Here is a 26,987-nt window from a genome sequence, read left to right as displayed (position 1 = left end):
AACGTAATGGGAAACTTATGGTCGACCTGGTGGCGCTGAGACCACCACCACCACCACCACACTGACGTTCTCAAGAGGATGTGTATAGGTTCATGCACAACCGGTGCTGTTCGTGAAGTGCCTCGAGTGTGTATATATTAACATTGAGACAAGTACAAGTGTAAAGACCACGACAGACAGTGCGACATTGGTTTCCCAGTCGACACAAGCCACACCCATCCACATATTCATATCCCCGGGCCGCAGCTCAACACCACGCCTGCAGGCTGGCTGCTTTGTTCTCACGTTGGGCGACGGGGGAGACTTTGCGAGGCAGCCGCAGCAATTACCATTGCACATGCTATGGATGTCACGGCCAAGCAGCCAAGGTGGCTGTCACGTTGCGTCACAAGACGCACAGATAGTGTGAGTGCGAGCGACGCGGATGTTTGCTGGGTTGGCTGGTAACGAGGCGGCCACGCCTGCTCCCACCTCATACTCTTTATTAAATCGAAGCGCTTCGGCCTCGTCTCATGTTAGGGCTTGCAATATTATCACTTGGTGGTAATATACATGCATGTGTATACATGCAACCCCACAACAAGCTGGCTAACTTCTAGGTACCTATTTACTGCCAGGTAAATAGGTACAGGTAGCTAAGTAAATAGGTACAGGTAGCTAAGTAAATAGCTACGGAGATTACATGAAACCAGTAGGCATGGCAGATGTGCAAAATAGCCCCATAGAAAAGCAGATGTGCAATAGATACGCTGAGGAAGAATTCTTATCGGCAAAAACGGCGCTAGACTTTTCAACACTCCTGCTACACACAAGGGGCATAACTGGCCGGTCCCTCAGTGGTCGAGAGAGAACTACAAACGCCTCCAAAGAATACCTGATCAATCAGGCTGTGATTCATACGCCGGGTCTGCGAGCAGCCGCGTCCAATAGCCTGGTTGGTTGACCAGACGACCAACTGGGAGGCCTAGTCGGAAACCGGGCCCGCGGGGCCGTTGATTCCCAGAACCTTCACAAGGTAGGTGAATAGAACCATTAGGTGATTGGAAACGTGCCCAACCGTTTCTGTTCCGCCCGAAGTTCGAACCCATAATTTTAGATTGTGAGCCGAGAACAAACCGGACCATCGACTTTCCTGTTTACTGCTGCATGTCCTTCGAAAACGGTGTCTACATAGACTGGCTTAGCGCTATAGGCACAGGGATCAGAGGTCCCCCCGGCTATTTTACCAGAACAAGGATCGATTTCTTCAAGAAACAATTAGACAAGTTCCTGCAAGAAGTGCCTGATCAACTGGGCTGTAGTAGAGATGTGAGCCTGCGGCCGCTCTAACCAACAGCCTGTTACACCAAGTTATCACAAATCAAGCCAGGCTCCAGGCCAGGCTTTGGAAGTATTACTCGACTTGCCCTCCAAAGAACGTCGCTTTTCGCTCGTATGCGTTACACAAGGCAAAAAATTGGCCAATCCGTCACCATAAACAAAGGCCAAAGTACATTCCATGCACCCGCCAACCACCCTGTTTATGCAACCCAACCTCAGACCAAGTCCATTACATCCAGCGGTTGACCCCACAGACACATTCATAAAACATGCTGTTCATTCAAAACTGGAATTTTCTCATATAATTGTTTATTATAATATATTAGCATATTGTGCATATATAGGCATAGTTAGGTGTTTAGGTTCTGTTGCGATTATTTGTATTTGTAGTACGTGGGTGAAGCATTTATAGCGTTGTGGTTAGAACAAAATTCGTCGATGATCAACCCGTCCTCGACTCAAGTCCATTACATTCAGCGGTCAACCCCACAGACGCATTCATCAATTTTAACATGCTGTTCATTCAAAACGGGAATTTTCTCAAGTATAAATTAATATTATAATATATTAGCATATTGTGCATATATAGGCATAGGATAGGTTAGGTTAGGTGTTTAGGTTCTGTTGGCGATTATTTGTAATAGTACGTAGGTGAAGCATTTATAGAGTTGTGATTCGAACAAAATTCGTCAGTGAACAACCCGTCCTCGACTCAAGTCCATTACATTCAGCGGTCAACCCCACAGACGCATTCATCAATTTTAACATGCTGTTCATTCAAAACGGGAATTTTCGCAAATATAAATTAATATTATAATAGCATATTGTGTATATATAGGCATAGGATAGGTTAGGTTAGGTGTTTAGGTTCTGTTGGCGATTATTTGTATTTGTAGTACGTGGGTGAAGCATTTATAGCGTTGTGATTCGAACAAAATTCGTCAGTGAAGCACTTGTTCCGGATATGTTCGAACGTTAGCAGTTGAGTCGTGTGTAAACCGCTTTTCATTCATAAACAGGGGGTTTGGCGGATGCATGGAATCACTTTTGGATCTTTGTTTGGAGGACGGGCTGCAGTGAAGCACTTGTTCCGGATATGTTCGAACGTTAGCAGTTGTGAGTCGTGTGTAAATCGCTTTTCATTCATAAACAAGGGGTTTGGCGGGTGCATGGAATCACTTTTGGATCTTTGTTTGGAGGACGGGCTGCGATGATGCACTTGTTCCGGAAGTGTTCGAACGTAATCAGTTGAGTCGTGTGTTAACCGTTTTTCATTCATAAACAGCGGGTGCATGGAATCACTTTTGGGTCTGTTTGGAGGACGGGCTGGAACCGAGACCGTTTCTAGAAGCGAAGGGGAAGGGGGGATCTCATCTCTATATAAACCTAACCTGCATGAATTGCACTCTGCCTGTTCTCCGACACAATGAATTATTATTATTAATTATAAACCAATGGAAGTGTTTGGTATTTACTGCTTCGACCTACCCGCCGAAGCAGTAAATGCCAAAACATCGCCGAATTGTAATATCCACCTCGATAAAATCATCAGGACAAATTGGAAGGTGGTGACCTTTTAAAAGCCGCCGCCAACCTGTCCTCGTTGAGGCCACTAGTGAGATAGTGGCTCTCAGGTAAACACGGGTAAAGATTCCAATCCTGAGAGGTCTGGCTAGGGAGGGAGGAGGCATGTGCCAGGTAGTGAGATAACAAGGGCCAGATGGAGAGACCAGATAGTCCTATTGGGCATAGGCCTACTGAACATAGCAGGCAAGGGTTGATATATAGTAATTATTGTGTATTTTTTATAGATTAAGACTTATTTATGATTTTAATTTGGAGGCGTTTTATTATATTTTTGACAAATGTACAAGAGTCCTTGTTCAAAATGCTGTTTCCTGATGATGTAAACGATTTTGCTTCTGTGTGACTTATAATTTTCAGTAGGGTGAAAGTTTCTGTTTAGTTTCATATACTGTACTAATGTTGTGTGTATTATTCCAACAGACAGCAGCTAGAGCTGGAGAGTTTGGAGGACAGTGTGCTGGTGGGTGACGAGGACTGGCTCCAGGACAAGCATGGCTGCCCCGCCTACGTTGCCCCAGAAATCCTGACCTCTTCCTCCTATTCTGGCCGTGCAGCTGACATGTGGGGCTTAGGCGTGATGCTCTACACCATGCTGGTTGGCAGGTAAAGTTATAACGTTGCCTCCTTGTTCATAAGGGTCCCTGTTGGGTTTGTTCTCGGTTCACAATACGGTATTTCCAGGTTCTAATCCTGGGCGGGACAGAAATGGTTGAGCGTGTTCCATGTTCACCTAGCAATAAATAGCTATCCAACAGTTTGTTGTTGGGCTGCAGCCAGGGGAGGGGTCAGTAATTTGACCTGGGGGAAGGGACCTCAATATTAGCCTAACCTGCTATTGCTGTCTGCAACTTTGTCTTGTGCTCTAATCCCCATTTGCAATTGTTTTCATTTTTTTTAGCTAAAAAAAGTAACTAAAAAATGGGAAAAATTGTTAGCTAAATTTTTTAGCAAACAATTTTAGTGAGGCACACCTTGATGTAGTACTGTACTTATAAAAAGCTGTGCAGTTTAGTGGTAATAGCAGTGGCAATATTAATATCATAAATTAATATTGTAATGATTATGAAGAATTTTAAGTCTCATCTGGGTTATAATAAATTAAGTGCTGCAGTGGTGGCAAGTTCACTCAAGATGTATTTTTTTCTATACTGTAGTATTACTTGACAAAACTTAAATTAATGATAACTATGAGAAGGTACATTATATGTATTTTAATTTAATAATTTTTACTGGAAAAAGAGTTAAGCAATAATAGATGGCTACTGTATTAACATTCCACATATTTAAATGGTACAACTAAGTGTTATCTCGGATATTTTCTGTGAGCCATACATTTTTTGTGTAATCTTATAGATACCTGAATTTTATCATTTAAAAGTTTAGTTAATATGTACAGTACTGGTAATCCATGGCAGAATGTGCTATTGATGATAAGTCTTACACACAAGATTAATAGTAGTGCTAATTTGTCCGAAATTTTGCCTGCCCGAAATTTGCCCCTGCCCGAAACGCTGCGCGTACTAGTGGCTTTACAGGATTGTAAATACTGTACTATGCTATGTATTCTCACAAACCCAATGTACCTTCTTGTATATAAATAAATAAATAAATAAAATAAATAAATAAATTTGATTTCTCTTGCAGGTATCCATTCCATGACTCTGATACCTCATCGCTGTTTGCGAAGATAAGATGTGGAGAGTTTAAAGTGCCAGAATGGGTGAGTTCCCGGGCTCGGCATTTAATCACAGCCCTCCTCCAACGTGACCCAGCTCGTCGCCTTGCTGTCCAAGATGTTCTCTCTCATCCATGGCTAACGCGACCTCCCCGTGACCACCCACTGAGGGATCCCAGTGACCACACCGTCCCTACCATGTTTGTGCAGCCATCAAACCATCTTTCACAGTCTCCAAAAGCCACAGCTACAACCTCCACCCACACACCAAGTTTATTTGGTCTGTAGAATACCACCATCACCAGTTGATCATGTTGTGGCTGCCCACTTGTCCATGGGGTTGCATGAAAGACATCAAAGGTTGCTGATGTAGCCCAAAAGTTATGATAGTGTACCCTTATCAGAGATCTTTCACATCTTCAGGGGTTCTAGGTATACCAGTAAAGTGCAGTTCTGCACAACTTCAGGAAGTAAACCTAGAATATGGCCTACCAAGTAGACCTTTTAATGAAAGCCTCCGCATAAGAATGTTGCTTTGTATATTTAGGGTTGTGACAAGCCAAAGCATCAAATGAATTGTAGGGAATGTTATTTCTTACTCAAAATTTTAATAACTACAGTACATGGTAGTCGGCTAAGAAGGGTCGTGTGACAGTGACCTGATCAATACAGCACACAGGAACATAGGTGGAGGTGCTTTCCAAGCCTTTAATTCATTAATAATAGATATAGTATTGTATGGAAATCCAATCCTGTAAAGTTTCAGACAGTCCACTGTAAATTTTGTAAATGCTTTCCATATCAAAACAATACAACATGTAACTGATAGGGACGTGTGTAGTAGTTTTACAATTTCAACATTTGTATTAAAATAAAATACATTATAGTAAAGCCCTTGTGCCCCAAATCTTAGAACAAATATTTTTTTCAAATGTGTATTTTTTATGGATTCCAGCTAAGCAACAATGGCAGGGCAAGAATTATCTTTGGGTGTGCTCTGTTACAGTCAGGAGCATGGTTGAAAATCTGTGATAATTTGCATCTTCAAGGCTAGTAGATGTAGGTAAATATGCGTTAGATTACAGTTTGTTCAAGTTCCATATCACAGGGTCTTCCTGGTGGTGTTAATGTATGTTTGGAGGCCAGGAGGACACATGACAAGTTATAGATTTTGTGGACTTGAAGATGCCTACATGTCGTGAAGGATATTCTTTTTGGGATCCTATTAGCATTATGGTATTTTAGGATCAATGGCAAGACAAAACGTTCTTTACCTCTTTCATGTATGTAATTTTTTTTTTAATATTTTCTATGAATGGCAAGTAAAGTACAAGATAAATAAATAGGGAATAAGTGTTGTCTTGTGTGTGTGTGTGTACGTGTGTAATTACTGTATGTGCTTTTGCGTGAAGGCAACTGCTGTACACTGTAAATGATTTTTTGTGAGTTATTTCCTGTTCATGTGTTTGTGGCTATAATCTTTATTATACACTAATTTTGTTGAGGAAATTGTTGTTAAAATATTTGACACTTTTCAGTCAAGTACAGTATGTGATTTGTTTCAGTTTTTCAGTATTTTCATTAGTTTCTTTGCATCTCTTTAACTTGAGTAATGTCAACCATACAATAGACTTTTGTTAGTGATGTGAATACCAGTTGTTTCTGTACTGTACGTTAAACTGATAAAAGGTTTGTAGCTTCTTTTAACATGCAAAATTCATTAAATTTATTTAAAATTTAATCATACATGGATAGGAACACAAATCACAGCTTCTTGTCATCCTTTGTGGAAGATACCAGAATCACCATTACAATTACTACAGAATTGTTTTTGTCTACAGTCATGTATATCAATAAAGCTTTCCAGTAGTACTAAACTCTTGATGTCTCTGCATAAAAGAAACACGTTTCAGATACGTAGACCTAGTGCATTAAAGATGCTCTCTGCATTATAATATGGAAGGCGTACCATTGTAACAAATGGCAATAATAACAGATGACCTAGTTAACTTTGCGAGAATAACAAAGCACATGTCACCTTGGGGGAAACATGATAAAGATCAAGAGGTCTTAATGTCAGGCAACCTAACCTTCAGAAAGCTAGACATATGTATTGTATCATGTAGAATACTATTCTATTGTTCATGTCTTTCAAGGCTTGAATGTAGGAGAGATCTACACACATGAATACTTTAAAGCAAGGTCTCTAATTTGTGCTAAAAAAATAAAAAAATAATAATTTTGCACCTGTTACTACAGCAAACACAATTAATATTAGAGATTCCATAACTATGACGAGCACTGTCAGATTTTCCAACTACCCTGTATAAGAAATATTACAGGGATAAAGTGAGAGAACTAAAATACTGTACTGAACTTGACAGATTTCTGCATATCATATCAGCCATTGCAGATGAAAAGCCACAATAATATAGGTGAAAATGTTGACCAAACCCCCCACACACAAGAAATTTAAGAGACGACAACATTTCTGTCCATCCTGGACCATTATCAAGTTGATTGTCGACTTGATAATGGTCCAGGACGGCCCGAAATGTCGTCGTCTCTTCAATTTATCGTGTGTGATTTGGTCATCATATCAGCCAGGTTGTGATGACCATGAAAAACGGCAAGCAGCAATAGCCTTAATGATCTGTTAAACTCCAAGGAAGCCTAGTTTCGGACCGGGCTGTACAAGTTACCAAACAATCAACCTGCCACATGTACCTAAAGAGAATGTTCTGGGAATGTTTTAAAATAATAGCATTGTTGACAATTTATAAGATATTGAATTGGTTGAAAGGAATAGCAATGAAAATTGTTTTAACTGCATCATTTACATGCAAACAGCTGTGCCACGCATAAACTGTTGGCTCTCCATACCCACCTTCATTAATAGTGTGTGTGTGTTATGTGCATGAATCTGAAATGAATGGGTACTGCGTAAGTTAATATTATTGTACATGAAACTTTGGCATGAAAAGATGTAATTATATTTTTTACATTGCATAAAATATCACTTATGTTACTATAACAGTTCTTTAATGACTGAAATGTTTAATATTTAAATTTTTACTTTCTTTGTGCAATTTTAAGCTATCATTGGCTAGGTGGTGAATACCTAGTTAATTGCAACCCTGTTTTAAGGTAACGCTGCATGTGTCAAATCTTCCCCACTTCTTCCGTTCTTTGCATACAAGAGATGAAAGGTAGCTATAAGCTGGAATGCTTATAATACTGTTCAGGACTTGGAGAGTTCATAAGGAAGTGTTGGCATTGATCTTGTCAGGGGATTGCACATTAATTAGTATTGGGAATTCTTCTTGGTATGTAACCAAGATAATTTTGTGTAAATATGTATTGCTTGCTGTATAATTGCATTATATTTGCTACTTTGGTTGGCAGAGTTTCATTCTCAGTACTGTACTAGTTTCTAACAATATTTCACAGTTGTTTTAGACTGAACAAATTTTTTAAATTTTCAAAATGTTGCATTCTCCTGACCGATGTGATTGTGTAAATACAAGTTCATTTTAGATACAAATATTTATTTCTCTAGAGCATGGAATGAAGTTTTGCATCCAGACCCAAGGGTACTGCATCTGTGGGTTGGTTGGTGTGCATACTTAGAGGCACAGTGGGGAGGATGGCTAGATGAAACCAAACTAAATGTTTCTTCAGTTGGCAATTTTTGTTTTATTTTATTTAGCAGGTATGCAGCAGGAACCCATTTAAGTTTTTGTTAGTGAGAGTAAATCGTGTTAATAACATCTCATTCAAGTTTTGAACAACTGTTAGTGTTCTTATTTGCAGTGTACGTAAGCATCTCAACATGAGCACTTCTTTGAATTAATGAACATCATCCTCTGTAAGTTAAGTGGATGGTCTAGGCTCGTACACTTAGTTAGGCAAAGGCACTTCAAATTAGATGCTTGTCAAATAATGAGAAGAGCCAACTGTCAAGCTAAAGGTTACCGACATTGGCACAGCTGAAATTTCTTCTGAAGACAAAGCCATGCTTTTCATCTGCCTCAAGAATGTCACTTTTGGAATGAAAAATACTGTGAAGGCCATTATAGTTTTCATTTTAGTTCAACTAATAAATCAATGAACATGTGCATAAGTAACACAATTGTCCTAGTCTTAAAACAATCTTGGTACCTAAAAGAATTATCACTTGCTACAATGTCCCTGTAGCTTAACTTCCCATTCTTTTGTTAGATAAATATTAGTTCAGTTGCTTTTGCAAATATCTGTAAATTCAGTAATGTTTTTCGTGATCGATCCACTCGTGGCCATATAGTTAATGCAGTTAGCTAATAATATTAAGTGACTAAAAGTGGGTCATTCAGCTCAGAAACCTTCAGGTACTATCCAACATATTTAGCCTTTGCATCTAGTATAATACTCAAAGCTTACGTTCTATAAGATCAGAAGACAATCTAGCATAATGGAAGTGAGCAACACAATATACATCTCGACTGACATACTGATGGGTTATCTGTTTTGTCACTGGGGTTGTAGTCAGATGAAGAGAATTGATTGAAATAGCCATTGTACTTGTAACAAGTATAATGTGCTAATACAGTTTGGCTTCTACAGTAATACTTACTGTCAAGTTCACAGATGCTATTTAGTTAAGTGAGTTTTACAGTCAAGTAATTTTAAAGATTCTCCTATCAAACAAGTCTTCTGACTTAAATTCTGTGTGACATAACCATGCTATGATGCTCGTGTACATATGTTTTGTATATATTGTAATGTGAATATTCCATGTTATAATAAAAAGACCTTGTGAAGTATTGTTTTCTTATTACCTTTCTTTGTCAAAAGGCTCCCAAGCAATAGTTTTCAACAGTAACTCAAATGATCCCACTGAGGGATGATTGGAGCTACTTTTGAAATATAATTCTTTACATATACTGTATAAAATATTCCTTCAGCCTTTATTGCAAATTTTTCATTCTTTCCCAGCCTATAATTCTTTACATACACTACCTCCCTTGGGTAAGAGCAACCATGTCCTTCTGGAAATGAAATATGCAATGCATCATAATTTAGAAGAGAATGAGAAAAATTAAGTGGAAAACATGATATCGGGAGGGGGACACTGGGTAACTTGGAAAGTTCTTTAATGAATTTGATTGGAAAGACATTATTAGGCAAGGAAGTAAATGAGATGATCAGTATGCCAAGTTTTGTGAAATACTGTATATGATAAAAATTTATATATTTATGCGCAAGAAAATTTATACCAAAACAGATGCTGAACTAAAAGATAGGACTGCTTCAATAGAAACTGCAAGAGGGCCAGAGAACAAAACAAAAAAATCCATATGGGAGTAAGCCTCAAACATACCAATACAGTGCTCGAGGTGCCAAGTTGGAACAAAAAAGCAGTTGGCCCAGATGGAGTTTCACCCTGGCTCTGTGAGAATGTGCATCTGAGCTCAGCATTCCACTTCAATTGATTTTTCAGTCATCTTTGTATACAGGAGTCTTGACATGGAAAAAGGCTAACATAGTTTTAATCTACAAGAATGGAAGCAGGGAAGACCCTCTTATAGACCTGTATAATTGACAAGAGTAATAGTCAAAACATCAGAAAAATCATTAAAATCAAATGGATAGAACACCTGTAAAGACATGATGTAATAACACACACAGTATGGTTTTTTGTTCATGAAGAACCTGTTTAACAAACCTATTTAGTTTCTATGACAGAGCCACAAAGATTTTACAAGAAAGAGATGGATGGGTTGACTGCATTTATCTGGACTTAAAAAGGCTTTCGACAGAGCACCACATAAGAGATTCTGGAAACGATCATGCTGGAGAGTGACTGACGTCTGACATGGAAGAAAATTTTTCTAACCAACAGCAAAGGCAATGTATTAGACTGAAGAAATGTTACTAGTGGAGTACCACAAGGTTTAGCTCTTGCACCAGTAATGTTCATTGTCTACATAAACAATACACTAGAAGGGAATATAGAGGAAGATAAACTTCGACAGTTGTCATAACCTTCAAGAGGACCAGGAGAAAAATACATGGAGCAATACTTGACAAATGGAAAATGATATGAATAAATGCCATGTTATGGACCTAATTAATAATTTTTGATGTCTTGAACTGCATAGTTCAATACAATACTTCAATTATATTTAATGTAAGAACGAAGGACCATGTATGTAATAGTTGATGTCTTCAGTGACACAATTTCAAGACCATCAATTACATTTGAGGAACAGCTAGCTTGCAACTGACCACCACTTACAGCCACAAGTCTTCCCTCACTATAGCTAATAATTCAATACACGGTGTGCATATAATTTGTCAATTAACTCACCCAGGTCTGATTTAAGACCTATTGTGCCCTTGACTTGGTGGACTACATGTACATGGGTTTGTGCTGCCACTCACAGCAAGTGTATGGGGCTGTGAAGTAGACCATGTAACCGCTTCTTGGAATGGCGAAGAATAGAATAAAATAACCAGTGTAACATTACTTCCAAGAAATGCTCGCGCACTTAACTGACGCATTAGACGTTGAGATGTAGGTCTCATTCTAATCACACCCTCAGACCTTGACAAAGCACAGAGGAGAGTGCAAAAAGACTTGGTGTAAATTCCTTACATAAATTTCACAAATACTGTACTGTACATAAGTGTTTTTTTTATCCATTACCATTACTAACTTAACTGAATACTGTAGAGGCACTGGCAGAGACCAAGTGGTGAGTATGCTGTCACATGTACCTGAGTAACTAGCTAGTGGGTGACCTGGTGGACTACCATGCGTGCCGGCGGTCAAATGGCTCAACGGTCTTTTGTCATGATTTCTGGAGGATCGCCTTTACACTTGTGTAGTCACTTGTTTTCTTGCACCTATGCTTTTTTTTATGGATTTTTACCCTTGTCATCATACTTCGTACTACTTTGGAGCTCATAGACTTTAATAAATGAAAACAAACCAGCCCATAATTATTGAAAGACGTACAGGTTTCGTACGTGGTTGTGTAAATGTTTTATGAATCCTGACCCTGGGAACCTAGTGATTATACATATATAGTTACCAACTGTATAAGCTAGTGGCTACTGAGAGGGGGCACTCTCAGAACATGTACAGTAAATATTCCTCTACAACTGAATCATTATACAGTATATTAGTGCAGCAATTAAACGAGCACAATATTCAAGTACAGGTATCACAGAAATCTCCATTGCAAAACATTCCCACCACTCTGCACTGTGTTGAGATTAATAGTACAGGTAATTATGTAAATATAAAGAAAGGAACCACCAAACCTAAAAGACTATATACATAAAGCACTGTCTATGGCACAGAACATTACGGGCTACTCATGCCCGTGCTACCTCTTGGGTGGCTTAATCTTCATTAATCAATAAGCACAAAACCATACATAAATTATTGATATTCAAGATGCCAATAAGAGAACAAAAATACATTAGACGAGCGACGTTAAAGTCATCAGATACACTATAAAGCATTTTTCGAGCCATCTGTAATGATCTTAGGAGAGAATAATAACAGAAAAATGTGGTGTAAAAAGCAGCTGGCATATATATATATATAAAAAAAAAAAAAGAGATGCCAGCAGCTATGTCAAGAAAATGCTAGTCTCCAGGAGAAGGTAGCTTTTGCTTTAGTTAAATATACACACAGGGTTATGGATTTAAAATTAGCAATTGACTTACCTATTTTTCCAAGTTTCTTAATGTAGAAGTTTATCACATTCCTTCATTCATCTGGAAAGTACCCATTGTCCAATACTGCATATGATTATAAACATTTAATAGATATTCTTATGTTCATTATGCAAGTTGATGAGTCATTTGATAGTGCATGCCAGCAGGGTCTTCTACTGTGAACTCTCAAGAGGATAAAGCAGGCTAGTTCAGAAAATATAATGAATCACTGGACCCGCTTATGACTGTCTCCACCCTACCAAGCAGAGTGGAAGCAAGTCCCAAGTGTTTGAACTCCAATCTTGAACAAACATATATTTGAGAGATATAGATTAAGAAATTTCTATACATCATACAGGATGCCAATTAGTAAAAAGATCAAACAAACAATACCAAAGTTAACAGATTCATCGAGAACTTAATCAAGGGACATAACTACAACTACATTGGGAAAGTGTAACTTAATGGGATAATGCAGCTTTACCACAAGTAGCATGTTATTGTTTCAAGTGCCCACGATTCATTTTCAAATTGTAACCTAGCCAGAAATGTTTCTCACTTACTGTTATGGTGACAAGAGGAAGACCTTAGGGATAGGTCCTATTTAATATTACTGTAGGAAATTTGTTAATACCTGTAGTAACTGCTAAGATCTTTCTCCAATGGTTGCAAATTACATTGTACCAGATGTAGGTTATGGTTGTAGAGTCTGATCTATGTACTGACATAGATGACCACTCCTCTCTGACTGACCCTAGTCAAGCCAATTGATTCCCTTGAACCACTGTGAACCTCCCATTTTATCCTTATTACACAAAATAGTGTTTGCCTCTGGAAGTATCAGCTTTTGGAAAGGTTTAACTTCCAGATAACAATAATCCCTGAAGAACGACTGTGTCTGACCTTGTAACCTCCAGCCAGAAGAGGAGAATTGCAAGCCAATCCTGACTGCCCTCCTGTTGCACTCGGCTGTTCTCCACATTAGAAGAGCATTCCCCCAGTCAAGAAACAAAATGTGAAACAAAGGGGATAAATACAGTTATACTGCATTGCTCTCTGGTCCTTGACATTTTTCTTTTAATTGTCAGCTAGCTGCATTATATTTCAGTATTACTTCCCCTTGAGAACTTGAGATTGCCAACAGTAAGTAACTAAGAAGGCACCAAGTCGGGAAGGCTATGTAGCACCAACAAATGTGCGGAATAATCAGAGGACGCTAAATATCACTAAGGATGCCAATAAGAGAACAGAAACGCATAAGGAGAATGATATCAAAAGTATCCGATTCACCAAGAATTCTATCACGGGAAAAGTGACCACGAGGAATGGTCGGAAAGCAAGACACACACTTGTCCTGAAAGTCAGGACATTCAACAAGGATATGCACAACTGTAAGAGGGACAATACAGTTAGGAATATAAGGAGCAGGGCGGCGCTCCATTAAGTGTCTGAGTCAAGCGCATACGACCAATACGCAACCTTGCCAGAGCCGTTTCCCACCGCCGGTTACGGTGGTAGGAGGAAGTAAACGTAGTGTGTCCACAGGGACACACTACTCTTAAGAGTAAGCAGTTTGTTACTAGTAATAGAAGACCAATAACCCTGCCAATGGGCAAGGATGGAGGAATAAATAACTGGGTAAAAGTCGGAATACAGAATACCTTTATGGGAGATGGGACAAGTGCGGATAGCTTCCTTAGTGGCAGTGTCCGCACGCTCATTTAAAGAGATACCAATATGTCTGGGAAGGTAGCAAAATTTTTTTATTATAAATTACAAGCTTATCCGACTCAGGACAAAGAAGCAGAGGTGAAAACCACTTATTAAGGATTAATTAATACATTCATCTAAACAATAGATTTATTTGTGGAAGTACAATGCTATCAAATGTGTGACTCGAGATGATTCAATGAGAAACTAAAACTTGTATTAACAGAATGATATTTCATGGATGAATTTAAGAACTAAATATAATAAACATCAAATTGATGAGATGATTGAGAGATTATATATCAACATTTGTTTTCCTCAAAATAAATGATTTCCTTTGTGTGTATCTTTACTAATTTAAAAAATTTAAATAACTTTTTACCTTTAATAATACAGTACTGTATTTTATATATATATATATATATATATATATATATATATATATATATATATATATATATATATATATATATATATATATATATATATATATATATATATATATATTATATGAATTAATACTGTAGAAGGGTGTCAAAAGTCAAGCTGAGAAGTTGATAAATATTAATTACACAGTACAGAACAATGTGTGTATAGTATGTGTTGTATAATGTACATATAGTATTATATAATATAATAATACAGTACCGTGACCACTGCACCATTGATCATCAGACGATGAATGGTGCAGTGGTCATTTAGTGATTAATATTGATTATATAAATACAGTGTGTGTGTGTGTATATGTGTATGTATATATATATATATATATATATATATATATATATATATATATATATATATATATATATATATATAATTTATTTTGGGGCATATAGAGGGGTTTGTGTGTTTAGTGCGCAGGTGTGTGGTGTCTGTGTATATTGGGGTGTACGTGGTAGGGTTTGTGTGTTTAATGGGGTGGGTGTGTGTGTAGTGGGCAAAATACACAAATTCCTTCTGTACTGTATATGATCGAGTGCCACAATACACGTATAAATTGCACAAAGCCCTCGGTCAATATTCGTACACATGTCCTGACCTCTGACATCCTTCAGTAACACGATGTAAGTGGCTTGAAAATGAAATACTGTACTGAACCAGCACCAACTAACTCTTCCTCCCATTCATGGTTCATCATCTTAGATCAAATTGAAGTACTGTAAAACATTTTTTATATAATAAAAGCACACAAATTTTCTTTGTATTTCATCCATAGTGCCCTTGTTATAAACATTTTAAATTAACGTAAAAATGACTGTTCTCCAGAGTGAAACCAATAAAAAATTCTGTAGGGAAAAATGATGCCGATTTTAATTTTTTGGTTTTAATTTTGAATAACATGACAATATTCATGGAAATGGAATGAATAGATGAAGTAATGCCTTGATTTATTATAATGGAAATGGAAACATGTAAATACTGTCCTCATCTCCCTTGCATGGCACTGATAAAGAGTTCTCACACATTACTCTACACAACCTTTCATACAAATGCTACCAAAGAAAAACAAGAAAAAACTGTATGTAATATTATATATATATATATATATATATATATATATATATATATATATATATATATATATATATATATATATATATATATATATATATATATATATATAATTTCATACACACATATATACATATACATGACCAGAAAAATAAAGGATTGTCAAAAAACACACATTGGAAAGGTGGCATTTTAAAATAAGCAAATGGAGACTTTACAACTAATATACAAGTACAAAATTCTAGCAAATGAGTTCAATCATTTGGTAGTGCTCCTTAACACCTTACAGAAGGGAAAGCAAAATTTCATAACTACCAAAAAGAAACCCTTTCCTGTAACATTTCTTGACAAATTATTCATAGATGATATTCTTAATACTTGACAAAATAATACTCTCATATTACATTTAATACACACACAATGCAATCACTGGTGTGTGTTAATCAGTGAGGCTGTCATAATTTTGATATGCTCAAACTAAAGTAAAAAATCTCACAAGATAATTTGAGAGAATGTAGCAGAGTTGCTATAAAATATTGTATTGGTTACTGAGTATTGCTGTGAAGGTCTTACATGCCTTACACCTATCCAAGCAGCATATTAAACAAAATTAATTTCCTACAATCCTTTAGGAAATCCCATTCTGTAATATACATATATGCAGGCTATTAACTCAAAATATACACCTGATTATCCTTAAGATATTACTATTGGTATCAATCACATGACATGAACAACTCATGATTATCACAATTATATACAGTACATGACAAAATAATACTCTAAATATTCAAGCTTGCATCCACCTAATAACAAGTGGCAGAACCACACACACACACGCACACACATGCATGCACATGCTTGAGGCTCTGGTTCTGGTATACTCTAGAACTGAGGCAAGAACATGTTCCAGGTACAGAAGAAGAGGGGTGAGAGCCACCCAGGTCATGTGGAGCAGCCTCTTAGCAACGCGCCAACCTAGAAACTGCAAAGACAAGAATGGCAGATGCGTATGGTCAGTGATTAATGCCTCCAGGCAACTGTGGGAAAAAATAATGATTACTTGAGCATTCAAAGGAAAATGGATCTACATGGGGTAATTTTATGAGAATTACACAAATTTATGGACATAACTGAACAGTATACAGTTTATGAATATAAAAAAAAATTTGTACAATAAACTTGGCATATGGTAGCGGTTACATTCTAGACCTCAGTTCACAGGTTCGACATGTAAGTTACGGATATTAGCATGTATGTACATCAGGTACTTTCTTTTTGCTATTAATTTCACATAAATTTATTGTTTAATCAAACAATACATTCTTGTATCTTATTCAATTTTTCAAGAACTCAGTCAATTCATTTTAGGTCTGAGTAAAATTAAATGTGACTGAACAATGGGGCATCATCAAACTGCCAGTAGCTCATGCGACCTAACAATGAAGCATCGTCGTATTACAAACAGTTCAGGCTTCAGAGGCAGCACACACTTGGCTTAACACAATACCAGACATTTACAATAAATATGGCATTCAAATTACACTTTTATATATTTTGCCAAAATCTTGAAACATCAGATCTATGTGTTCATTCTACTGCAGTGCAGTAGTGTTTTTATGAATAATAAATATCAAAACTTGCAAACTCTTCTGAAAACTTATTCATCAATCAGTCAGATATCTCTCGCAAATTAGTAAACGCTTTAAACATTTTGGTGAATGAGAAAGCATTCATAAATTGCTTAAACATTTTGGCGAATGAGAAAGCACTCAAATCGCTTAATCAGTAGAGTTGAAAACACAACTACAGTATATCCAAGTGAATTTTGAGACAACTCAAATACTGTAATTTTCATTTTCACTATCATAGAAACCCCCTCATGGTTTATGCTTGTCTTGTTCATATTAAATTTCTTCGTCCAAGATGCGGGCATGGAACTTTGAAGCAAATTTACTACAGTGCTCGTATAACCATTTGCTAGTACAGCGACACAATCGCCTAATACATCAACTTTTTTTTTTAAATAATCTTCAATTAATTTTTCACATGAATTTAAATTCTATGAATTTCAAAATACAAACAATTCCTCTTTTAATACTTGGTATTAACAGCTAGAAACTCCCGTTAACAATGCGTCTGTATAAAAATATAACTCTAAACTTGTAAACATTAATGTTATCAAAACACTTAACCTTAATTTCGACACTGTGTACAAACTCTCACGACACTGGCAAAGAAGTGCTGCCTCTTTACGTACATGAAACGTGCTAGTGTAGTTATGCCCTAGCAACAAAATTAAATTTTTTATCAGCTGCAACCCCGAACATAATTCCTTATAACAACAATGAAGCGAGAAACCGATGACAACAGACTGATTAATTGCCAATTGCAGTCACACAAATTTTAGATCCAGAACAATATAGTTTTCTGTGCGCAGTCATGGGGGTCTTCTCCTCATAATGACGATAATTTATGCACAAAGGATAAAATTTCCAATCACTATAAGGAAGCACAAGATTAATGACAATAAACCTATAACACGAATGTATAAAACAAACTTTGATATATGCCAAAGAAATATCATGAGTAATGGTAAGATTTGGGCTCTTACTGGAACTTGATTAGCTTCCAGAGTTGGGGAGCAGGCAAGAAGTTGCAAAACAAATGTATACAATCACATAAACAAGTATTGTAATGTAAAACGGGGATTTCATAATATAAAATTTCTCGGGGGAAAAAATAGGATCTCAAATGATCGCTAAATTACATTACTGCAAACACAGGAAGTATGTCTGGTCATTCTCAAAAGTCAATATTTAATGTAATGTTCTGAATGTTGAAATATTAACAACAATTTGTAAAATAAGCATTATTGTTTATACAAAAATGACAAAAAAAATTTTTTATATATATATATTATATAATACTATTATATAATATATATACCGTATAAATATCTGTTTTCACTTGGACCATCAGAGTCTCAAACTGGAACTACAAAAGCAGAGGCCCCCATATTCATACCCACCATAGTATGAGCACTCACAATAAGGAAGGATCCCAGAGACCTAACTGGCATCCAAATGGAACTTTTCAAGCCTTCCCTAGAGTGCCGCCGAGTACGGAGGTGTGTAGGTAACCCGTGGCCTAGTCATGTAAATTGCAAACCACAAACACATGGTAATAACAATTCATTCATTAATTTATAAGTCACCTAAACACCTCCATACTCAGTGGCACTCAACAGAAGGTTTAAAGTCCCATTTGGATACCAGTTAGGTCTCTCTGAGGTCTCTCCTACCTTATTGTGGGTGCTCATACTGTACTATGGTTGGTAGGACTACAGGCTTCCGCTTTTGTGGTCCTGGGTTTGAGGCTTCAATTGTCTAAATAAATTAACTGTTATTACCCATGTTATAGTGATTTGCAATTTATATATATATCTATTTATATTATATATTTATTATATTTTCACCTAATATTTCAACTAGAGTTTGCTTTGTACTACTGTATTAGTTTTCAAGTCATTTTATAACACATTTAATACTGTAAAAACACAGACAAAATGTCCAACATATTAAATATATAAAAAAATGGAACAGATTTCCTTAAAGTTATGTAGATTTAGGTTCAAATACATCATTTCACCTAAACAAAATACTGTAGTTCATTTTTTTTCTTTTAAGATGCAGCATGTTCAAATTATTAACAACTTTTAATGAACAATCTTCATAAAGCTTAACATGAACACTGTATCATGTTTACGAAAGCCATATACATGTTTACAAGCATTGTCATGAAGTACAAGTGCAGTACAATAGTACTTGGCACCGTTTATTCCTGAGACTGTTATGGGCAATCATTATAGTCTTAAAAATATAGACATGTATATATTACATGAGGTAGGGTGCATGTTTTGTCAAGACTAGCAACACAGTCTCACACCGCAATAACAAATCTTTTGTTCTATTTAATAAACTGCACGTTATTTTCAATAAAAATTGAATTTCAACGAAGGTGAATTTGCAGCTTATATTGCAATCAAATGAGGAAGAGTACAGTAAAAAAAAAATCTCCCTTACACATACTATTTCCTGCACTGAAGACATTAACATTTAATTTAATAAAGCCATTCATCATTGTGGCTAAGCTTGAGTACATATAGGAAGGCCTTGATGCCAATTCCTATCATATATCTAAGAAATAATTCAGTATCTAGGAAATCTTTACACTAAATATCACTTTGTTTAACTCATTGTATCAATATTCAGTGACTAAATGAAACTATAAAGCACTTCATAATGTACATATAAATATTTCACTAAGTATGCTTTCTTGAGTTGAATTATATCATCACTTGTTAACTCCTCTAGGAACTTGTGTTGGGGGGATGACCATGATGGAAGTGTGTCCTTGAAGCTCTCTTATTTTTAAACAAGCCACCCCAGATTACACCTCTCCTCTCTTACAAAATATTCCATTCGGGCTTTACCCACTGTGGTCTACAATAATTGTAGCCAATGACTACCAAAAAAACTACAATACAGGCAGTAAGATTAGAACAATATATCCTGTTGTTAATCTCTAAAAGCTAGCATAATAAAATCCTTTGCATCAGTATATATATCCCTATGTTGCCCCCCCCCTTTGTTATCACAGATTTTAATACAACTTATTACCAAGAAAATAAAGTACAGTCACCTTTTTAACATTAATTTCTTATATGTCAGCCATAATGATGCTGAACGATTAATTTTTCAGTCTTAAAAAAAAAAGAGAGAAGCCAGTTGAGGACAAAACAAATTAGATTACCTTTGGGGCTGTGCGAGTGTTTCATTGTACATTGGAACCTAGTATGGCTTTCAAGTAAATAATCCTGATATCACCCCATAAAGAGATACACAATATTGTACTATACAATGCTCATGGATTGCTGATACCTTTGCAGCATGTTGTTGGGAACATCCTGTAAGTAAACTGTTTGGAAAGATATTACTTTACACCTGACCAACCAAAAACTCTTAAACTTCTTACAAAATGACAGAATGGATTTTAAAACTTTACTAGAGATCGTTGTTATCAATTTTAAATAATTGTAAATAAAATTGTAAACATTACTTCTCAAGTGAACATATCTATGTCCACCTAATTTTATTCATTGTGATACCTTATTTTGGAATGCATTTTTTAACAATGAAAGTGTAATTGTATGCAATTACCGTAGTAAGTTCAAAGTCACATCTGCTAACAATACACCATATAACATACCTATTAGACAATTACCAATTGTGTGGTTCAGGAAGAAATGGTTACAAGGTGTGATATACAATATAGACTTGTGCACTATTCTCATCAAATATATGAGTTCACTGTTTACGTATCTCTCTGGGATCAAAGGATGCAACTGTATATGAAAAAGGCAAATACTGTACTCGGCAAAATGAGCAATACTGTACTGCATTCTATTATGTCACGAGCAAGAGAATTACTTTACTTTTCTAAAAATACAAAAATAGCAGAATAGGCCAAATGAGGCTTAACCCCTGCACTGCAGACATGTTAAATTTGATACTCCTGTTTGTCCTGAAAAAAATTAGTTTTTCATTTGACATTGTTAATTAGCATCCACGAACCACAAAAATCTCTAACTCTTGTGGTTTAACTGTAGCGGCTCAGAGAACTCCTGTTTTTCTGTAGAAATGAGGCGAGGTGCCGATCGGGAATAACTTTGTCGATATATTTTCATTCTCAGTTTATTTATTTACTTTTCGTCTAACATGTTGTACTGATGTGTCAATGATGGTGTTCCATGTGGATAACTTTGAAATATACGAATGTACGGATATGTATGTGTATTTCACCCTGATGCTGCTCCTGTTTACCAAGCAGTAAATAAGTACCTGGGAGTTAGACAGCTGCTACAGGTTCCTTCCTGGCGGTGTGTGTGTCTAAGAGAAATATATGTAGTAGACATAAGAGGAAAAATACATTGGTTAGAAAGGCAGGGGTCCAAGAGCTAAGAGCTCGATTCTGCAGATACAAATAATAAATACTTAAATGCACTCGACCACACATGGGCATAGCCAGGCATTATCCAATAACATATAGGCATCCCATCTGGAAATATCTGGGAAAAGCTGAGTTTGAGAACATCTGAGCACACATTATGGCATGCATTATGGAACCCTCAAGCACACAGCTGAGAAACGAGTGGACACAGCCTACATACCGGACAAAGCAATAAAAAGCAAAATACATGTGTCTAAGTAATGTAAACAGAAGCCAGTGGCACAGTGGTAAGGCACTCACCCCACGCTTTGCAATCAATTTAGCCTGGGTTCGCAACCCTTCCTCTGAATGGACAATACGTCTTAATACTAAATGTAACAAGTATATTCCTGACTGTCTGCATAGTACATAAATACACTTAATTGTGCTGTTACATTTACCTCCCCATATATTCTCATTTTCTGTTAATACGCTCAAATTTTTTAGGTTGAAGTTTTCGTATTCAATTCTATTATACACAAGTTTTAAATATAAAGAATTTCTTTTCAGTTATATTAAACAATAGAGATTTCATACAAAATTTGAAAATATCTCGAGTACACTTTATAATTTATTGAAACACTTTAGTTTTGTTTCATTAGTTTCATAAAATTATAATATCACTATAGCTATAGGTTAAATACTAATTGTAATTAAGAAGCAATAAATGATATTTACATGCTTGTCTTCCTACACTCCCAAGGTTAGGTTAGGTCGTGGGTTTTGTATACCGTACAGCTTTTCATGTAAACTCTAATATTCACAATATTTTGGTGCGATGCTGGCAATTAAGCGTATTTTTGTACTATGCCGATAGTAAGGATTGCACTTATTACATTTAGTATTAAAATGTACTGTCTATTCGGAGGACGGGCTGGGGTTCGTATCCTGGACGAGGAGGATTGACTAGGTACTGTTTACCTGGTTGTTAAACAATGTGGGGGGGTCATATTCCAGGGAAAATTAAAACTAAGGACCAGCCCAAAACACTATGCACACTAGTGGCTTTACAAGAATGTAAGAACTCTCGTGTTCGTGTGTTCGTGTGTGTTCTCGTGTGTGTGTGTGTATATATATATATATATATATATATATATATATATATATATATATATATATATATAAATTAAAAAATAACATCTTTATACAAACAACAGTGACAAGTAGACAAGGCAGCTGTACACATAAGAAATATGTGCAGAGATAATTGTGAAACGAGTCGTTCAATGATGAAGATGTTGGAGAAGTGCTCGGGAAAAACTGCTACAACAGCAGATAAGTAGAGCCATTGCAAATCAGGGCTAACCAGGAGGGCTATGCCAGGATTCAAGGTTTAGACTGGCCAAAATCTGTGTGGAGAGCTCACACAGTCCCCAGAAGACTACTACAGTACTCCATTTGCAGTGTTTTGGCCGTTTGATGAGGAAGTGTGACCTTTGAAATTAAGCCAGTTCAAAAGACATCAAATCCTTACCCAGCTTCAGAACAGAGTGGTGTTAACCAGTTGTAGTCACTCCAAGCTAAGAGTGCAAGTACGACCTCGGCATCACATAGGCACATTACTGTATATCAGGACAATACAGAAAAGCATGATGTAGCATCAATCATAAACTGTGGTAGTGTGTGTGTGCACATGAGTAAAATTCATGATCCATCACAAAATGTGGTATTGTGTGTACATGAGAAAAATTTGTGATAGGATGCTATTTGGGACATGATAATGGTCCACCCATTGTACCTATTACAATTTACTGTAACATAACAGAAAACAGCAGTATGAGTTCACAACTTAATTACACTTGGGAAATTACAGCACTGAAGATCAAGGCCAGATTTTATCAGGCCTGGAATTCAGCACCAAAAGCACAACACAGAGATCACCAGAAAAACTGGGACACATTGGCACAGGAAACTCTACCAAGAATTACACAACACACATGGTGGGGAACAGCACCCACAGAAGGCCTATCTCGTGGTTATCTTGAGATAATTTCAGGGACACTTAGCGTCCCTGCGACCCAATCCTTGACCAGGACTCCCTTTTTGTTACACACCCCCAGGAAGCAGCCCGTACCAGCTGTCTAACTCCCAGGTATGTACTTTCCTGCTAGGTAACAGGTGCATCAGGGTGAAAGAAACTACCCATTTGTTTCCGACCTCCACTGCAGATCAAACCTGGAACCTCTGGACTAACCATCCGAAGTGCTGGTCACTCAGCTGTCAGGCCCCCCCTGAGGAAATCAGATTCCCAGCTTTGAGCCTGGGGAATGGAGGATAAGTAAAAACAGAGTATGTATGAGTATATATATATGTATATACATGTATGAGTATATATATATGTATATACATGTGTATTATATATGATTACTGAATGTTTATTACATATATTAGGTTAAATATGACCGCATTGCTGGCTGGCTGGCATTGCAGGGAGCCAGTCGGCCGAGCGGACAGCACGCTGGACTTGTGATCCTGTGGTCCCGGGTTCGATCCTGGGCGCCGGCGAGAAACAATGGGCAGAGTTTCTTTCACCCTATGCCCCTGTTACCTAGCAGTAAAATAGGTACCTGGGTGTTAGTCAGCTGTCACGGGCTGCTTCCTGGGGGTGGAGGCCAGGTCGAGGACCGGGCCGTGGGGACACTAAAGCTCCGAAATCATCTCAAGATTGTTGATACTATGGTATAAGCTTTCTGTTTCTAACTACAGTATTTTCTTAATCTCGGGATTAAGAAGAGCACCCAATCACGTTATCAAAATTCATTAGAATGACTAATTATTCAAGTGTCTATTTTGCTACAATGCTTTGTTCAACACTGGAACATCTTCAGGTAAGGAATGAATATACAACGTGCAAATTTATCTTAAATATACATGTGAAAGAGATGAAGTTGTATAGAGAAAGGTGAAGTAATCAAACATAGGTAAAGAAATTGGGAAAAAATGGGGCTGGATGCCAATCAAACATTGGGTAAGGCAGTGGGCAGGGAGAATTCGGAAGAGATGTTGTCATCCAGTGTTGTTTCGCGATGTCTGGATTTGAGCATAAGCAAGGTATTAAAGTCATTACTCTGTATACCTAGGGTGGGCTTTTTTCCTTTATGAGACTTGATTCCAGGATTTGCAGTCTTCTCTGGTCGGTGATGGATGCCAGGATTGTATTATCTACCAGTATGTTCCTAGTGAGTGTGTTGTGTTATGTACACTTTGCATATGGTTTCTAGGGGCACCAGCTTGTAGATGGTAGGTCAGTCTTCTCGAAAGCTTTGAGGTGGTCATATCAATGTGTAAATCGAAGGTGACAGCCTTCATTGGGGCATGTAAATTGGTATACCACGTTTGCTTTCTTGCCGATTTAATACTTAAGAACAGCCCCAATACACAATACAACCTTCTCCAAAAAGCAAGAATAAAGAATAAACCATTCAATAATTAATCAAGTTTCTTTACCATGAATTTCGGTAACTTGATTGCCCTTCTTAGTCCAGAGAATAAGAAAAATGCTCTATTAATAATGTTAATGGAGCATGCAAAGAATCATGTACCAGAGGAATACTGTATTGTAACACGGATGCTGTCCTACCAACCCCGTGTTCAGTAAATTCACGCTGCAAATGCTGCTGTAAGGCAGATTTCTGCTTCTCAGATGTATACATTTTGAGGATAATGATATAGAAGATGGTGATGTTGTTAACTCCACTGCTGACTGCACCTGACCCCATTTTCTGTTCCCTGGTGGAAGGCTGTGATCTTACTGACACTTGTGTAGTTTCCTTCTTACTATACAATATTTTATCCTCAGAAGTGATGTGGGCGGTACATTAGACGCCAAAATGCAGTCCACCAGGAGTGTCCAGCAAGGGCGATCCTGAACCCAAGACTTGTTTCAGTGGGAACAAGTAGGGCCTGGTCATTGGAGACAGTGCATTGTATGTGGCAGCCAGCGAGCTATTGGTGATTGGAACAACATATTCCGGGGTGGCCCAGTTGTGTTAATAGATGGAATTAGCATCTGTCTGTCCTCTAAGTTAAGGCTTCTTGGAGGTGAATCCTTTAGAGGAAGCCAGCCAGCGTGTTGCTGGAGTTTCAAGGTAGTGTTTAGACACTGTTCATACTGTGGAGGACTGGCCTGGGAATTGCTGAGAAAAGTGGACTCACCAGCGTGAGTACCTCAGAAGAAAGGCTCAGGGAATGAACCTTGAGTGCTGTATGGAGGAAGGACTGACCGTGATAGAAGATCGCAGAAGTTTGTTTGTAGTGTCCTGTGTGAAAGTGACACACACATACTCAATGCCTATAACAGGTTCAGTGAAAACTGAACAGAGAACATCAGTGTGCAGGTTTTGTGTGTTCAGGTATACCACAATTATTGGATAAATTCACAACACTGACATTGCATCAGGTTGGTAGAGCCACACACAGTCCAGTATTGAAACACTGTACCTAACAGATTGGCTTGCAAGGACCATACGTCATTGCACAAAATCGACTACCTGCGACCTAAAGGAAAGCGAGCAAAGTCCCAACGAGACTGTATCACCGCGTGACTCGGCAACTAAATCCATGCAACTCTGAGTTGCCTCTACATATGCAGGAGTTGTCTTTTTACTTAAGACATTCATGCTCAGGGGATGATAATTAACAATACTAGAAGATAATTTTGTTTTGTTTTGGTTTGGAACAACTTTGTTCTCACACATGTCAAAGCTGGCACAAACATAGCATGCACAGTTTGAGGGTTAATGAGAGAGATATCACTTCTTTTTTATACAAACACCATTGCATATTTGTACGCCATAGGGATATAATTCCACAAGAGTTAATAATGTACTGTATATATATTATATACTTCCAATATCTCTTCCTGATTCAAGGGGTAAATTTCTACACTTTACCAATATAACTTTTTAGCATACAACACAAAATTTGAATCGATACAAATCCTTTGTCCCAGGTAAATTGAAAAAATTCATCTATAAAAGTGCAGTCCATGAAGGCTTTTAATTTGCTTAAGAGGGAATATACCTTTACTTTTTTTTACTCGGTGGTCATCCTGCTGAGCTTCAAGTCAGTATTACAGAGCACTTGTACCAACGCAAAAGGTCCTAACTAGGCGAGCACTGAATATTACACCTACATACACCATACCTACCACACATTACTTACAAAACATGGAATTGGAACACCTAGACATAGATATGTATTAGTTACTAGCATGTCAACTTCTTAGTATCGTGTAGTTCAATGTTTTACATCTTCCCTTAATAGGCGTTCGTTACATCTTTCCTTAATAGGCGTTTGTAAGTTATTATCCTCATAAGCTATTACCCAGCAGGCAAAATATGTTTGAGTAACATTAAATCAACGTAAGATTGATGTTATTAATATTAATATCAACCCAATGTTACATCAACATGGTTTG

At 37.2% G+C, this 26,987-nt stretch overlaps 2 protein-coding genes across 6 annotated transcripts in view; one reads left to right on the top strand and one right to left on the bottom strand.

Annotated features, from left to right (window-relative positions):
• trbl (tribbles) overlaps window positions 1-9,381 on the top strand; it is a 165,029-nt gene extending 155,648 nt beyond the window's left edge. For all 4 annotated transcript variants that reach the window (XM_045769113.2, XM_045769104.2, XM_069321979.1 and 1 more), the window contains exons 4-5: window positions 3,328-3,510; window positions 4,552-9,381. In XM_045769113.2, the coding sequence (XP_045625069.1) occupies window positions 3,328-3,510; window positions 4,552-4,870 (502 nt within the window). In that variant the 3' untranslated portion in view covers window positions 4,871-9,381. The remainder of the gene's footprint in view (window positions 1-3,327; window positions 3,511-4,551) is intronic.
• A 4,759-nt stretch (window positions 9,382-14,140) lies between these two features.
• LOC123774610 (serine/arginine repetitive matrix protein 2) overlaps window positions 14,141-26,987 on the bottom strand; it is a 62,958-nt gene continuing 50,111 nt past the window's right edge. For both annotated transcript variants that reach the window (XM_045769071.2, XM_069321976.1), the window contains one exon: window positions 14,141-16,502. The gene's annotated coding sequence lies outside the window, so the exon portion shown is untranslated. The remainder of the gene's footprint in view (window positions 16,503-26,987) is intronic.

The sequence above is a fragment of the Procambarus clarkii genome, chromosome 10 (genome assembly GCF_040958095.1).
Source record: "Procambarus clarkii isolate CNS0578487 chromosome 10, FALCON_Pclarkii_2.0, whole genome shotgun sequence".
Classification (NCBI taxonomy): domain Eukaryota; kingdom Metazoa; phylum Arthropoda; class Malacostraca; order Decapoda; family Cambaridae; genus Procambarus; species Procambarus clarkii.
The sequence above is the reverse complement of the archived record's forward strand: the minus strand, read 5'-3'. Positions and strand labels throughout refer to the sequence as shown.